Here is a 13,232-nt window from a genome sequence, read left to right as displayed (position 1 = left end):
GGTACCACCAGGGCTGAAGAAATTTAAAACCAAGAGGTATTCCCAGCTTGCTTGCCAAACTTCAGAAATCTGAACGCCAGAACATGCATGCTAATTCGGAAGGAAAAGATTCTTCCTAAAAACCTCAACAGCACTCTCCCACAGAAGGCTCCCAGGAGGGGCTTGAGGTCCCCTACTAAGGAGCCCAGTCTTCACCGTGTCCACCTAACAAACACCCCGCATGCCTCCAAGGCAGGCCCGGAACACCAGCAGTTCAGTGCACAAGTGGGAGCTCAGAGATTTTGCATAACTAAAAAGGAACTATATTGAAATTGAAAATGTTGCTGTACTCATGTTTACTTATAAACAAACTGATTTGAGAAATTTTAAAACATCATAATTCTATATGCATCAGCAATGTGACATCACGGTATATAAAGCGCCATGGAGATAATTTCTGGGAGAGGAGCAAAATAGAGAATTCTACTGAGAAGACCTGTGGGATGTACAGCCCTCAAAATCCAGAAGCATCGTAGCCTCAGAAAGAAGAAATTATTTACAACTCAAGTTTCTGCAACATGATTCAAGGAACATTCCCCCCATGTGAGTTATAACACTTGATGAATGAAACCAAAATCGAACTGTAGAAATCTAGAATTGGGTTAAAAGGCAACCATATATCACATAAAATCCACACTGAGTATACCAAAACTACTGACTATATGTTTACAACCTAATTAATGGGTAGAACTCTCTTGTGATGAGCAGTAATGCCACATTTGGTGTGTGAATTACTCAACATTCGCCTCATTCAAATACGTTAATTTACAGCCCACGTTTTGTGCCCACATCAGGTGTCTTAATAGGTTAGCAAAACACAGAGGTTTCATTATGTCCAAAGAACTAAGTACTGAAAATAAACAATACTTTCACACCAAGGATCACATCACTATTACCAGAGAAAACAACGCAGCTGAGAGGATTCCACATCCGGGCATAACTGAAGAATCAGTACAATGGTCAGAAAGCACTTTCCAAATTAAAGAGAAACCTGGCTTCCACGTCTGGCAGCGTGGCACATCACATGTTAACAAACTTAATCCTGCAGTGTGGCCTGGCACGTTAGATGCCAACAAACTTCTGAAATGCACTTTTAAAAATCCATCATGACCAATCTGGATTATTTCAGGAATATACAGTTGGCTCAATACTAGAAAATCTAATAAAATTCACTACGTTAACAGATCAAAGAAGCAAAAACATATCTCAGATGGGAGAAAAAAGGATTTGATAAACCTCCACAACGATTTATGATTTTAAAACTAAGAGCAAGGCACCTTCCTTAACATAGTAAAGATTAAAATCACAAGTCAATGGTGCAACGTTAAAAGACTTCCCTTTAAAATCAGCAGTGAGAACAGGATGTTTGCTTTCCCCACTAAGATTAGTACATGAAGGTTTAGATAAAATTTATTTTGTAATGGGCAAAAATTAGAAAGAACTCCAGTGTCCGTCAACGGGTGCACAGACAGACACACTTTGGTATGGCCATACGGGAACACTACTCAGCAGGAAAAGGCAATGAACTACTGATACTTGCAACAGCATGCACAAACCTCAAAACCACTATGCTAAGTAAAAGAAGACACAGCCTAAAGTCTACAGTTTCTATGATTCCATTTATATGAAATTCTACAAAAGGGCAGAACTCTAGAGACAGAAAGAAGATCAGCAGTTGTCAAGTGCAAGGGTGGGGAGAGGAGACTGACACAAAGGGACATGGGGAACCTCACAGAGTGACGGAAATGTTCTGTATCACATATTAGGGGGCTGGTACACACCTATAAACACAGCTGTCAAGCCGGGCGCAGTTACTCACGCCTGTAATCCCAGCACCTTGGGAGGCCAAGGAGGGTGGATCTCCAGGTCAGGAGTTCAAGACCAGTCTGACTAAGATGGTGAAACCCCATCTCTATTAAAAATACAAAAATTAGCTGGACAAGGTGGTGGGTGCCTGTAATCCCAGCTACTCGGGAGTCTGAGGCAAGAGAATCGCTTGAACCCAGGAGGCGGAGGTTGCAGTGAGCCGAGATCGCACCACTGTGCTCCAGCAGCCTGGGCAACAGAGCGAGGCTCCATCTCAAAAAAAAACAAAAACAAAAACAAAAAAAAAAACCAACCACAGCTGTCAAAACATCCAATCATAAACCTAAAATACATGAATTTTATTACACCTCGATAAAGCTGACCAGAGGGAGAGAAAGAGAAAGGGAAGGAGAAAAGGAGGAAGAGAAGGAAAGTAGAAACTGATCACAGTGGACCCGGCCATCACCTGTGGAATGGATAAGCGAATGATTCGATAGATGCAGGGGGCTGGAGGGATGCTTACGGCAGAAATCCTTCTTCCTATTAGCAGCCCAAACTTTAGGGGAGCACACAACTAAAAAAATCAAAGTTACATTTTCCCTGATCCATACAGCTAAGTATACAACCATGTCACTTTGGATGACAGGCTAGGTTACAGCCAGTAGGAAACAAGCAGAAGTGCTATGAGCAGCTGCTGGGACACACCTTTAAAGTGGGGGTACGGCATTCTCTACCCACGTCTTATTATCCCTGCTAGTGGAATGCAAATGTGATAAAGAGCGCTAGGCCAGCCACCTCGGACCATGAGATCAAAGCCAAGCATACAGAGGAACAAACAATGTGCTGACAGTGACCTCGTACTGGAGATAGTAATCGAGTTCTGGCCTGTGAAGGCACATTAGGGATCTGCCATCACTTGCAGATGTATTGAAATCTAACCTCTACACCTCTACAATGCCAGAAACTGTAACTCAATTTTTTCTACTGGTCAACACAAGACAAACTTTTTTTTTTTTTTGAGACGAAGTATTGCTCTGTCACCCAGGCTGGAGTGCAGTGGTGCCACCTCGGCTCACTGCAGCCTCCACCTCCCGAGTTCAAGCAATTCTCCTGCCTCAGCCTCCCAAGTAGCTGGGACTACAGGTACGCCCCACCACACCTGGCTAATATTTTTATTTTTCATAGAGACAAGGCTTCACCATGTTGGCCAGGCTGGTCTTGAACTCCTGACCTCAGCTGATCTGCTTGCCTTGGCCTCCCGAAGTGCTGGGATTACAGGTGTGAGCCACCACGCCCGGCCAAGACAAACATTTCAATACTTTCCTAAAGCCCCTTGCTCATCATTCAGTTTCCCCACACACACAAGGCTATGCTCAGGTTACCCACTCTTCACACTCTGCCAGCCTGCAGGAGCCTGGCTCTCCCAGAAGCTCATCTACCCTCCAAGTTGATCCACTCTGCCAAGCCTTGCTGAACTGGGACCTGGAGAGGATCAGCACCCCCAGGGGGAGCACATGGGACCTGAGCAAGACCCACTGCAGAGGGAGTGAAAGGAAATTGAATTTTGAAATCCCAAACTCATTGAGCCAAAGGGAAAAGTCAAGCTGGGACCTGGGCCATGCAAACTTGCCTTCCCCTTTTGGTTCCAAAATAAGATGGCTCCACGATGAAGCTACATGCCTCCCCCATATTTTGCCCACAAAGAAATTCCTAGTGAGCTGCAAGATCTTTTAAGGTGTTTCTGTAAAAATTTCACCATGGCAGTGTAAATGGACAACTTATGTTCACAGGTCCACCCCAGCCCACCAGACACAAATGCATATCTGATTGTTCCCTGCCCCACTGTGTCTAGGTTATCTTATGTAACATGCAGACTCCCTGCATTTTCCCTCTGCTCCATTTGTCTATGTCGTTTTAGCTTAAAAAAAAAAAATGCAGATTCACTGAGCCAGACAAAGGCATGAATGTTTTTCTCTGTCTCCCTCATATATGAAAACTGTGCACTTCTCAATATCCAGCCCTGTCCCCTTTAAATTTGGAGCCCTGAAAATCATCTTCGGAGAAACACATAGACCTGTCTCCCAGGCGTGTGTCCTTAACTTTGGCAAATAAACCTCCTAAAAATGATTGAGCGTTGTCTCATCATTTTTCTCAACTGACAGGGGAGGCTTTCCAAACCAACAGCTCAAGGCCCACGGTGGTCAGAGACAAGAGGACCAATTTCCAATTGCTACCACTAGCAGTGACTCAGGGTCCACACTCTGAGACCAAGAGGCCAGCTGTACAAAGAATGCTGCAAGTGGTAGGAAAAAATAAACAAGAATAAACCAAAGGTCCTGTGGCAGGCTCTATTTCCCATTTTTAAAATCGTAAGTAAAAAGGAGGTTATAACAAATTATCTCATTTTCCAGGTATGATAGGCACAACTACTAAAAAGGACAATCAAAGAGAAGTGTCTCAAAATGACTACTTCTGTTGGATACTAATTTTCTCTTTTTGTATTCTACAATCTGTAAATACTTTTGCTTTAACAATCCTGAGGTTTTTTTTTAACAGATTTACTGCACAGACAAGAAATGTCAAAGTTTAAATGTGCCTTTACTGAAGCAATCAACATGCAAAACAAAATATCTCAAATAATAAAAATTTCAGCTTTAAAGAGATAACATTTACTATAACAAGAAAAACATGTGATAACTAAGAATAAATCTAATAAAACACGTCAGGCAGGAGAATAGGGTCTGGAGGCAGGTAACCTAAGGCCAATTCACACTAGCTTCCTAGAACTAAAAAAAAAAAAAGAAAAAACAAAACGAAACAAAACAAAAAAAAACAACTTTCCATGCCCAGGTAACAAAAGGACCAGAGGCTACTCCCTTCACAATCCACCCCTCTTCCGCGTGGCAGATGAAAAACTGAAAGTACCTCTGATTGGTCCCCTCCAGCAACCTAGCAGCCTGGTCCCAGGCCAAGTCTTCATCTGCATAGGAATATAATTTTATGACTTCAGCCTCTGATTGGTCACTTTCTGCAACCAATCAGATATTTGCATAGGGTGCTTCACTTCAGCCTCTCATTGGTCGCTTTCTGCAACCAATCAGACTGATCGCGGGCCACTACTTCATTTACATAGGGTGTACACTAAGTAACCAATGGGAAACCTCTAGAGGGTATTTAAACCCCAGAAAATCCAGTTACCAGGCCCTTGAGCTGCTTGCTCAGGTCCACTCCCAACCTGTGGAGTGTGTTTTCATTTTCAATAAATCTCTGCTTTTGTTGCTTCATTCTTTCCTAGCTTTGTTTGTGCATTTTGTCCAATTCTTTGTTCAAAGCACCAAGAACCTGGACACCCTCCACCGGTAACACATGTACGAGACGCTTCATGGGGGAAATTCAAAGCCTTCACTGAAAAGCATTAAAAATGACTTTTAAAAGAGGAACTAGCACGTTCACAAAAATGAATATTTAATTTCATAAAGCTATCCATTCTCCCAAACTAAAAATTGTCTTTTCTGACCCCTAACTTTCCATGGAATAGAAAGATTCCATGCAATTCCGGTCATAAACCAAACAGACCCAAAAAACAAAAAACAAGTGAAAGACCTTGGCAAACTGACTCTGAGACGTATGTGGAAGAGCAAGGGGTGGGACTGGCCAGTCCACAGTGAAGAGGAAACCAGTGCGCGGTGTGCACCCCCACCAGGTAGGAGGACGTCATGAAGCTAAATTACTTGCGGGGTGCGATACGAAGGGAACACTACATAAATACTGGGACAAAAAAACAACACAACACAACACAGATCTATATGAATGTGGCAGTGACAGAAAACAGGAGTGACATAACAAATACGGGAGACGAGCTGGACCCAAAAACAGTATGGGGACTGCCACTGTCCCAGGAGGAAATTAAACAGACTCCTGCCTCCCATCACACATGGCCATCAACTGCAGATGAACTGAACACAGAGGCGTGAAAAGCAAAACTTTTGGATGAAAATCTGGGTGAACACCTTCATGTGTAGAAAAAAGTTCTTTAGATAACATGCATCAGTGCTCACCATAAAAGACTGTCAAGTTCAACCACACTAGAGCTAACAACTTCTGATCATCAAGATCCACCAAGAAAAAAGGAAGAGAAAAGCTGCAGAGGGCAGAAGATCTTTGCAACATACAAACTGACAAAGAATCAGAATTCTTACCATGTAAAGATCAACAACTAATAAAGGAGCGAATCAAACAAACCAAAAGAAAAATGGGCAAAAGGCAGGAGGAGCATTTCGCAGAAGGGGGAAGACAGAAGATGTCCGTAAATATAGAAAGAGATGCTTAACTCCGTGAGTAACCAGAGAAACGAACGTGAGGACTGCAACAGGAACATCCACCAGAGCAACAAAAACAGGAAGTCCCACAGCATGAAGAACTGGCAAGGATGTGCGGCGTGCGGAGGGAACACTCACACGCTGCAGAGGACAGTTTCATTGGTAGCGGCCGTCTGGGAAGCTTGTGGACATTATCTTGAAGGTACAACAGGCACACACCACACCCAATGATGCAATAATTGTACTCCTTTGTAAAAGCCTTAGAGAAACCTTGCCTGTGAGCACCTGCATAAATGTACGTGAAGTCTCCAGATAACACCCTTCCTAACAGCAAAACATCAGAAACAACCCAAATGTCCAACAGGAAGAAGACGAAGGAGAGTGAGGAATATTTAAATAACAAACTATTATGTAACTAGATATAACAGATTAGCTGAATCTTAGAAAACAATGAGAGACGCTGGGCGCCACGGCTCACACCTGTAATCCCAGCATTTTGGGAGGCCAAGGCGGGCAGATCACTTGAGGTCAGGAGTTCAAGACCAGCCTGGCCAACAAGGCAAATCCCTATCTCTACAGAAAATACAAAAATTAGCCGGGCGTGGTGGTGGGTGCCTGTAATCCCAGCCCAGGGAGGCTGAGGCAAAAGAATCACCCGAATCCAGGAGGCGGAGGTGGCAGTGAGCTGAGATCATACCACTGTACTCCAGCCTGGGCGACAGAGCAAGACTCTTGTCTCTAAATAAATAAAGAAAAAAAAACAAGAGGCAGAGACCAGACTACACAAACAGTGATGCAGCTCCAAAAGACCCAAATTAAATGAATACATTGTGTCCCTACTGTCCCATGAATGAAAGTCACAAAGAATTGTAAACATAAAAGGCAAGAAAGCGTCATCCAGGAAGGGGGTTGCAGGGGGGTGGGGGATACACAAGCGGCCTCGGTGCTCTGGGTCAGGCCTGAGGTCAAGGCCATGTTTGTAGCTGGGCAGCACTGGGGGGTTCTGTTTCCTCAATCTGGTGGTGGAACATGAGTGCATACATCCACACATATGTATTACATACATTCTTCGCTGTGTGTCAATATTATACAGTAAAAATATTTAAAGAACAAATAGGAGTCCTGTCAGCAACTGTGTCCACAAGGGCCAGATGCACCGGCAGCTCGCCACAGCAACCTTGCTTCTGGGTGAAGCACCTCCGGCTGCGCCCACTGTCTGGTTAGCACAGTGGGCATCAGCCACTCCCAACGAGGGGAACTCCCCATGGCAAGAGCTTCTTACCTCCGTCACCTTGGGCTGCAGGATCAACGCTTCAGGGCTCATTCGAGGGATGTCTATGTGGATCTGGAGAAGCAGGAGAAACGGAAATTTATGTTACATCACAACAAACATCATTACGAGCGATATGATTAAAACAGCAATACTGAGGTAAGTCCTTGCCCGGCCTCTACCCTGATCTCTCCTTGAGGATTCTCGTTCTCCATGTTACCACCTTCTCCCCTGAAGGAGGTATCCAAAGCCTGTTCTCTCTGAACAGCTCGCCCAGGCCTAGGCGACAGGCTTGCTTGACGCTGTCCCTATCCAGCAGCCGTTGCTGCATGATTAGAAACAGAGCAGGCCTCGGCTGCTTAGTAACATCAGCCATAGCAATTAGTAAACATCGATTTTCAGCCTCTGACACAGACAGCAATTCAAGTACATCAATAGTTTACAAGTTTTCAGCTGTGACAGCTTCTTCCTGGACAGAGGCCACATTTTTCTCCACTTTATGAAGTCCTGGGGGAATCTAGAACATTTCTCAAAGGAAGCCTTTGAAAGCCTCTGTTAGTGTCAGCTGGTTCCTGCTTGGCCACCATCTGACATCAGAGTCATAATAAAGTCCCCAACACTGCAGAGGAGGACACTTGTGGTTCAAGAAGCAACCAAACAAGAGTGTTGTGGGCTTGGCCTGGCATCACAGGCAGGCTCCCGACACCCCACGTGAACATCTCACACCAGCCCACACTCCCGTTCATCCAGGACAACGGCACCAATGGACTGAGGGAAGACAGGCACATTTTAATGCCAAGGGAGATGCTGCAATTGCATTTCATTTCGCCCCATCCTTGCACATCTCCACAGAGGACTCTAACACCCAGGAGGCTGGGACACCATCACTCTGCCACTTATCACACTGTGGCCAGGCCTCAGTTTCCTTGTCTACAGAATGCCTGCTCCAAGTATCTCAAAACGTTACTGGTGAACATCAAGATTGTGAGTCAACAGGCAAATGGAGTCAGCTGAGGCGCACACACATCTGTGATGCGTGCCAAAGGAGGCCCGCCAGCAGCAGTGCTGCCGAGGAGGAGGAGGAAGAGGAGGAGGAGGAGGAAGAGGAGCAGGAGGAGGAGGCAGAAGCAGCACTACTGTATCCAGACAGGCAGGGCCAAAGGACTGAAGCCCGCCCCATGCAGGAGCCCAGCTGCCAGCAGGGACAAGGGCCCAGGTCTCTCATCAGGGTGTCCTGGCGGCCTAACTGCTCTCCCATACAGTTACACTCGTGTGGACACACATCTGTCCCCAGCATGAGCAGCATAAGCTCCTGCAGGGCAGGAACCAGGTCTGAGCCACCTCTGCATGACCAGGGCCAGCAAAGCCCACTTACATAGGAGCTCCTGTCACAAATTTATTGGGCAGACGAAGCAGCATCCACCAGACCCAACCCCTGCCATCATCCCCATTGTCAGGAGAGGCTCCAAGGTTAGAGAGGCGGTCCTCCACAAGGCTGGGCAGGTGGGGCTCTGTGCACCCCTCCGTCCATCCCGCCTGCCTCCCATCATACGCAGAACTGGGCAAGTCAGAAAAAGGCCACAAGAGAGCTGACTGAGGGAGGAACAGACAGACCAGATGAACGTTTAACTCTGACTCCATGTGGCTCTCCATGTGGCTTTGACACAACATCTTCAGCAGAAGAGTGAGCACATAAAAATCAAATGAAGAAAGGATGGAAAGCAAGTGGGAAACCTGCCGAGGCCACCCGACTCCTGCTGCCTCCACCAGTGTGCAGGGGTGGCACTGCCCACTGCGGGTCAGAGGGCTGGTCGGGCTCAGTCCACAGGTCAAACGCCCAAGTGGATGTAAAGGAGAAACCAAGGTCTCCAAACCCCCACCGGGCCCCGCTCTGCCTGAAATGGCGATGGCAAGAACGCAGAAGGCGCAGTTCTAAGAGGCCTCAAAGCATCAGGCAGACAGGAAAAACTACCGCGTTGCCGCAGCCGTGTCTCATCTATATTAATGTAGAAATAGTCTGGGAATTCACAATAATCTGGAATCTTTTTATTATCTATCACAGTAACTAAATAAAGATGTATGCAACCTGTTCGTAATTAAATTTCTCTTCAAACACTCGTAACAGAATTCCACTTGGTAAAACTCGCAGATAGATGCTAGTGTCATCCTTTGGAAATCTTTTCTGAAATTAAAATGCATTAAAAAACAGGTTCAAAACAATGCCAAATTTATCAATTTCCTAAAACCAGTGGAGTGGCAAAAGAGGCCAGGTAAGCTAATATTTCCTTAAGCAAATCCAAAGTAATCTGTGTATCAAATCAGTTTCCCAGAGTAACTGGGTGGCGGTCCAGTGCAGTCCAGGGGCCCTGGTGCGAGACAGAAGGCAACACGGGCCAGGGGCAGCTCCGGCCTGGAAGGAAATGGAGATGGCTGCTTTGCCCCAGCCTCACTCCTAAGCAAGTCACCTTTCCTCCTGCAGCCCTGTGTCCCATCCGTCTTGGAAGCTGCTGTCTAGGAAGGCATTTAACTTAAAGAATCTTTGTTATGTAACAGAGGTAAGGCATATATTTGGACTTTTTTTTTTTTTTTTTTTTTACAGATAAAACCAACTAACAGAGATGTGGCTATCCCACATCTGAGAGAGAAAATGTGGCAAAGCTCCGTCACCTAGAAGCAGGGTTTGCAGAGGGAAACATTCCTGCCGTGCCTCAGGAAACCCAGAAGCTGGTTTCAGATAGCTAAGACAATAATACCAATTAAGAACTACCATTTTGACCTTTCACATATTACAAAGACAGTGAGAATTATAAAGTCCTCAAAGAGCTCTTCTCACAGCAAATTCTGGATGTACTGTGAATCATAAATCAATTTTAAGTATTTTCCCATTATGTACATCATCTGTCAACTGACTATTTAAGAAACCATAATTAGACACACTTTATATTAAACTAAATCACAAAATGGTAACTTGGCTACACCTTCTGCTATGATCTGAAGTGTGTCCCCTGCAAAACCAAACTGATGAACACACCTTTCCTGGGTCGGTATCACACCCCTATCTGGACTGAAGAGCCCAGCACCAGTGAACCCCAGGCAACCTCTCTGTCCTGATGCCATCAGCTAAGTGGTTGGGCCTGGGCCTTTAGGAATGGCCTTTTATTACCAGACAGCAGCTCACTGTGATACAAACTCCCACCATCACCCCAAGGCCGGTCTCAGGAATCCAAGGCATTTATTTTGTAACCTCAATTTAAAATACTCTTTTTACTTTTGTAGAGGGAACTGAAGACAAGCAAGATAGTACTAGCAGAGGAAATTTGCCATTATTTGTTTTAAAATTTATTTATTAGAAAATAAAAATCTGTGAGCTAATCAGGGACCTGCATCTTTAACTCTGACCAACTCCACATGGTTTTGATAAAACATTTCCTCCTATAAATCACAGCAAAGCAAAGTACATCAGGCAACATACAAAAAAAAGAAAGGATTCCCACCTGCCTGTATGTGTCCTGGTGAACTTCGTCATTCCTAGAATCGTAATAGTGCTCAATAAATGCAAAATATTCTTTTTGCTTTCTCTGAAGAGTGGCTGGTCTCCGGTCTACATTGGCGGGAAGGTAACCCTGGGTGAGAAATAAACAAAAAATATACATGGTTATAGCTAATTCATGGAGTCCCTATTATTAAGCGTGAAATAAAAAGACTTGCATCCTACCTAAGCTTGGCATCCTGAAATCTGACACAGAGAGGAGCACAAATTGTGGGAAAAAAGAAACACACACAGAGGAGGTCAGCCAGCTGAACACAATGCAAGCACCACTCCCGACAGCACTCAGGAAGGGGCCTGGGCTTGCGTCCGCAGCCTCCCGGTGCAGGCCCTCCCCACTCACCTGGACAACAGTCCCACAGGCCCTGCAGCAGGTGGGCCCAAGGCTCTTCTACAACAGGGCTGCGAGATGAAACAAGCGTTTCTCTAGAGGCCTCATACACCAGACAGGATTCCAAAGTCTGAACTGTCTTCTAACAGCAACCACGCACACACACCCATATACACACACGCATATACACACATACGTGTGTATGTACTCTCACTTATGCAAATGTGCTATCTTCAAAGACTCATGGGCCCATGGCAGCTGCAGTCTCAGTACATAAAGGGGACTTGAAGTCAGAAAGGGCCAGGCAGCACAAGGAGGTCACGAAGAGCCTGATTCCTGGGCCAGACTGCCCAGGATTTCATGGTTTCTGTTGCCTTGTTTCTACTTTTTAACTTGACATTGACAATATATAGTTGTCCCTAAGTATCTATGGGGGATACCAAAATTCTTAGCTATTCAAGACCCTTATATAAAATGCCATAGTATTTGCATGTAACTTATGCACATCTGCTTGAATACTTTAAATAATCTCTAGATGACTTATGACACCTGATACAAGGTAAATGCTATGTAAGTAATTGTTATACTGTGTTGTTTTTTATTTATGTTATCTTTTGTTGCACTGTTACCATTTATTTATTTATTCATTTGTTTTGAGACAGAGTCTCACTCTGTCGCCCAGGCTGGAGTGCAGTGGCATGATCTCGGCTCACTGCAAACTCCGCCTCATGGGTTCAAGTGATCTCCTGCCTCAGCCTCCCGAGTAGCTGGGATTACAGGCACCCGCCACCACACCCAGCTAAATTTTGTATTTTTAGTACGGGTTTCACTATGTTGGCCAGGATGGTCTCGATCTCTTGACCTCGTGATCCACCCGCCTCAGCCTCCCAAAGTGCTGGGATTACAGGCGTGGGCCACCGTGCCGGCCTTTTTTTCCCAAATATTTTCGATGCACAGTTGGTTGAATCTGCAGATGCAAAACCCCCAGATACAAACAGCCAATTCTAATTTATAAAATAAGATGCACCCATTTTAAGCAATCAGTTTGGTGGCTTTTGACAAGGGCATCCAGCTATGTAACTCCTGCTCCAAGGAAGATACAGACACACTTCTATCCCCCTGCCCCTGTATACTTCCCAGTACCCTCTGCAGTCCATCCCAGCCCTGGCCGGGGAGGTGCTCACCTCCTCACTGTGCATGGCTGAGGCTGCGCTAGGACTCCCCAGAAATGGAGTCACTCAGGACCTACACATTGTGCAAGCTTTTCCTTCACTCAGCAGCACAGCACCTTCCGAGACGGATCCAAGTTACGTAAATCAGCTGGGATTTCCTTTTTCTAGCTGCGTCCGTTGAACGGATCCACCAAGATTCGCCTGTCGATGAGCATTTCGGCTGTTTCCGGTTTGGGGTTTGTTATATTCCTGCACAGGATTTTCGTGGGCATACGCTTTGGGTTTTCATGGTTAAACACCTAGGAGTCGAGTTACTGGGCCATAACACTGGGATATGCTTAGTTTTCTAAGAAACTGTCAGCTCTTTTTCCAAAGAAATTACTCCACTTTACATTCCGACAAGCAATGTATGAGAATTCCAGATGCTACACAGCCTTTCCAACACTTAGTACTGTGACTCTAACTATCAGCCATGCAGTTGGGTGTGGTTTTAATTTCGTTTCCATAATGATTAATGATACCGAACATCTCTTCGTGGGGCCATCGCATCTCTTCTTTGGTGAAGTATCTGTTCAAATCTTTGGCCCAGCTTTTACTCAGGTTGTGTGTCGTCTTCTCACTGAGTTTGACGAGCTCTGTACACACTCTAGATACAAATCTCTTTTTCCTTTGTATTTACTGTCATTCCTCTCCCCAGTCTATGGCTTGCTTTTATGTCTCAAACAGATAAGGTCTTAAAGTTTCATGA

General features: G+C 45.3%; 1 protein-coding gene across 4 annotated transcripts in view; it reads right to left on the bottom strand.

Annotated features, from left to right (window-relative positions):
• TBC1D22A (TBC1 domain family member 22A) overlaps nt 1-13,232 on the bottom strand; it is a 408,936-nt gene that overhangs the window by 269,956 nt on the left and 125,748 nt on the right. For all 4 annotated transcript variants that reach the window (XM_055374373.2, XM_055374374.2, XM_055374378.2 and 1 more), the window contains 2 exons: nt 10,929-11,057; nt 7,447-7,509 (listed from right to left, as the gene is read on the bottom strand). In XM_055374373.2, coding sequence (XP_055230348.1) covers nt 7,447-7,509; nt 10,929-11,057 — 192 coding nt within the window. The remainder of the gene's footprint in view (nt 1-7,446; nt 7,510-10,928; nt 11,058-13,232) is intronic.

Source organism: Gorilla gorilla, chromosome 23 (assembly GCF_029281585.2).
Source record: "Gorilla gorilla gorilla isolate KB3781 chromosome 23, NHGRI_mGorGor1-v2.1_pri, whole genome shotgun sequence".
In the NCBI taxonomy this organism is placed as follows: domain Eukaryota; kingdom Metazoa; phylum Chordata; class Mammalia; order Primates; family Hominidae; genus Gorilla; species Gorilla gorilla.
The sequence above is the reverse complement of the archived record's forward strand: the minus strand, read 5'-3'. Positions and strand labels throughout refer to the sequence as shown.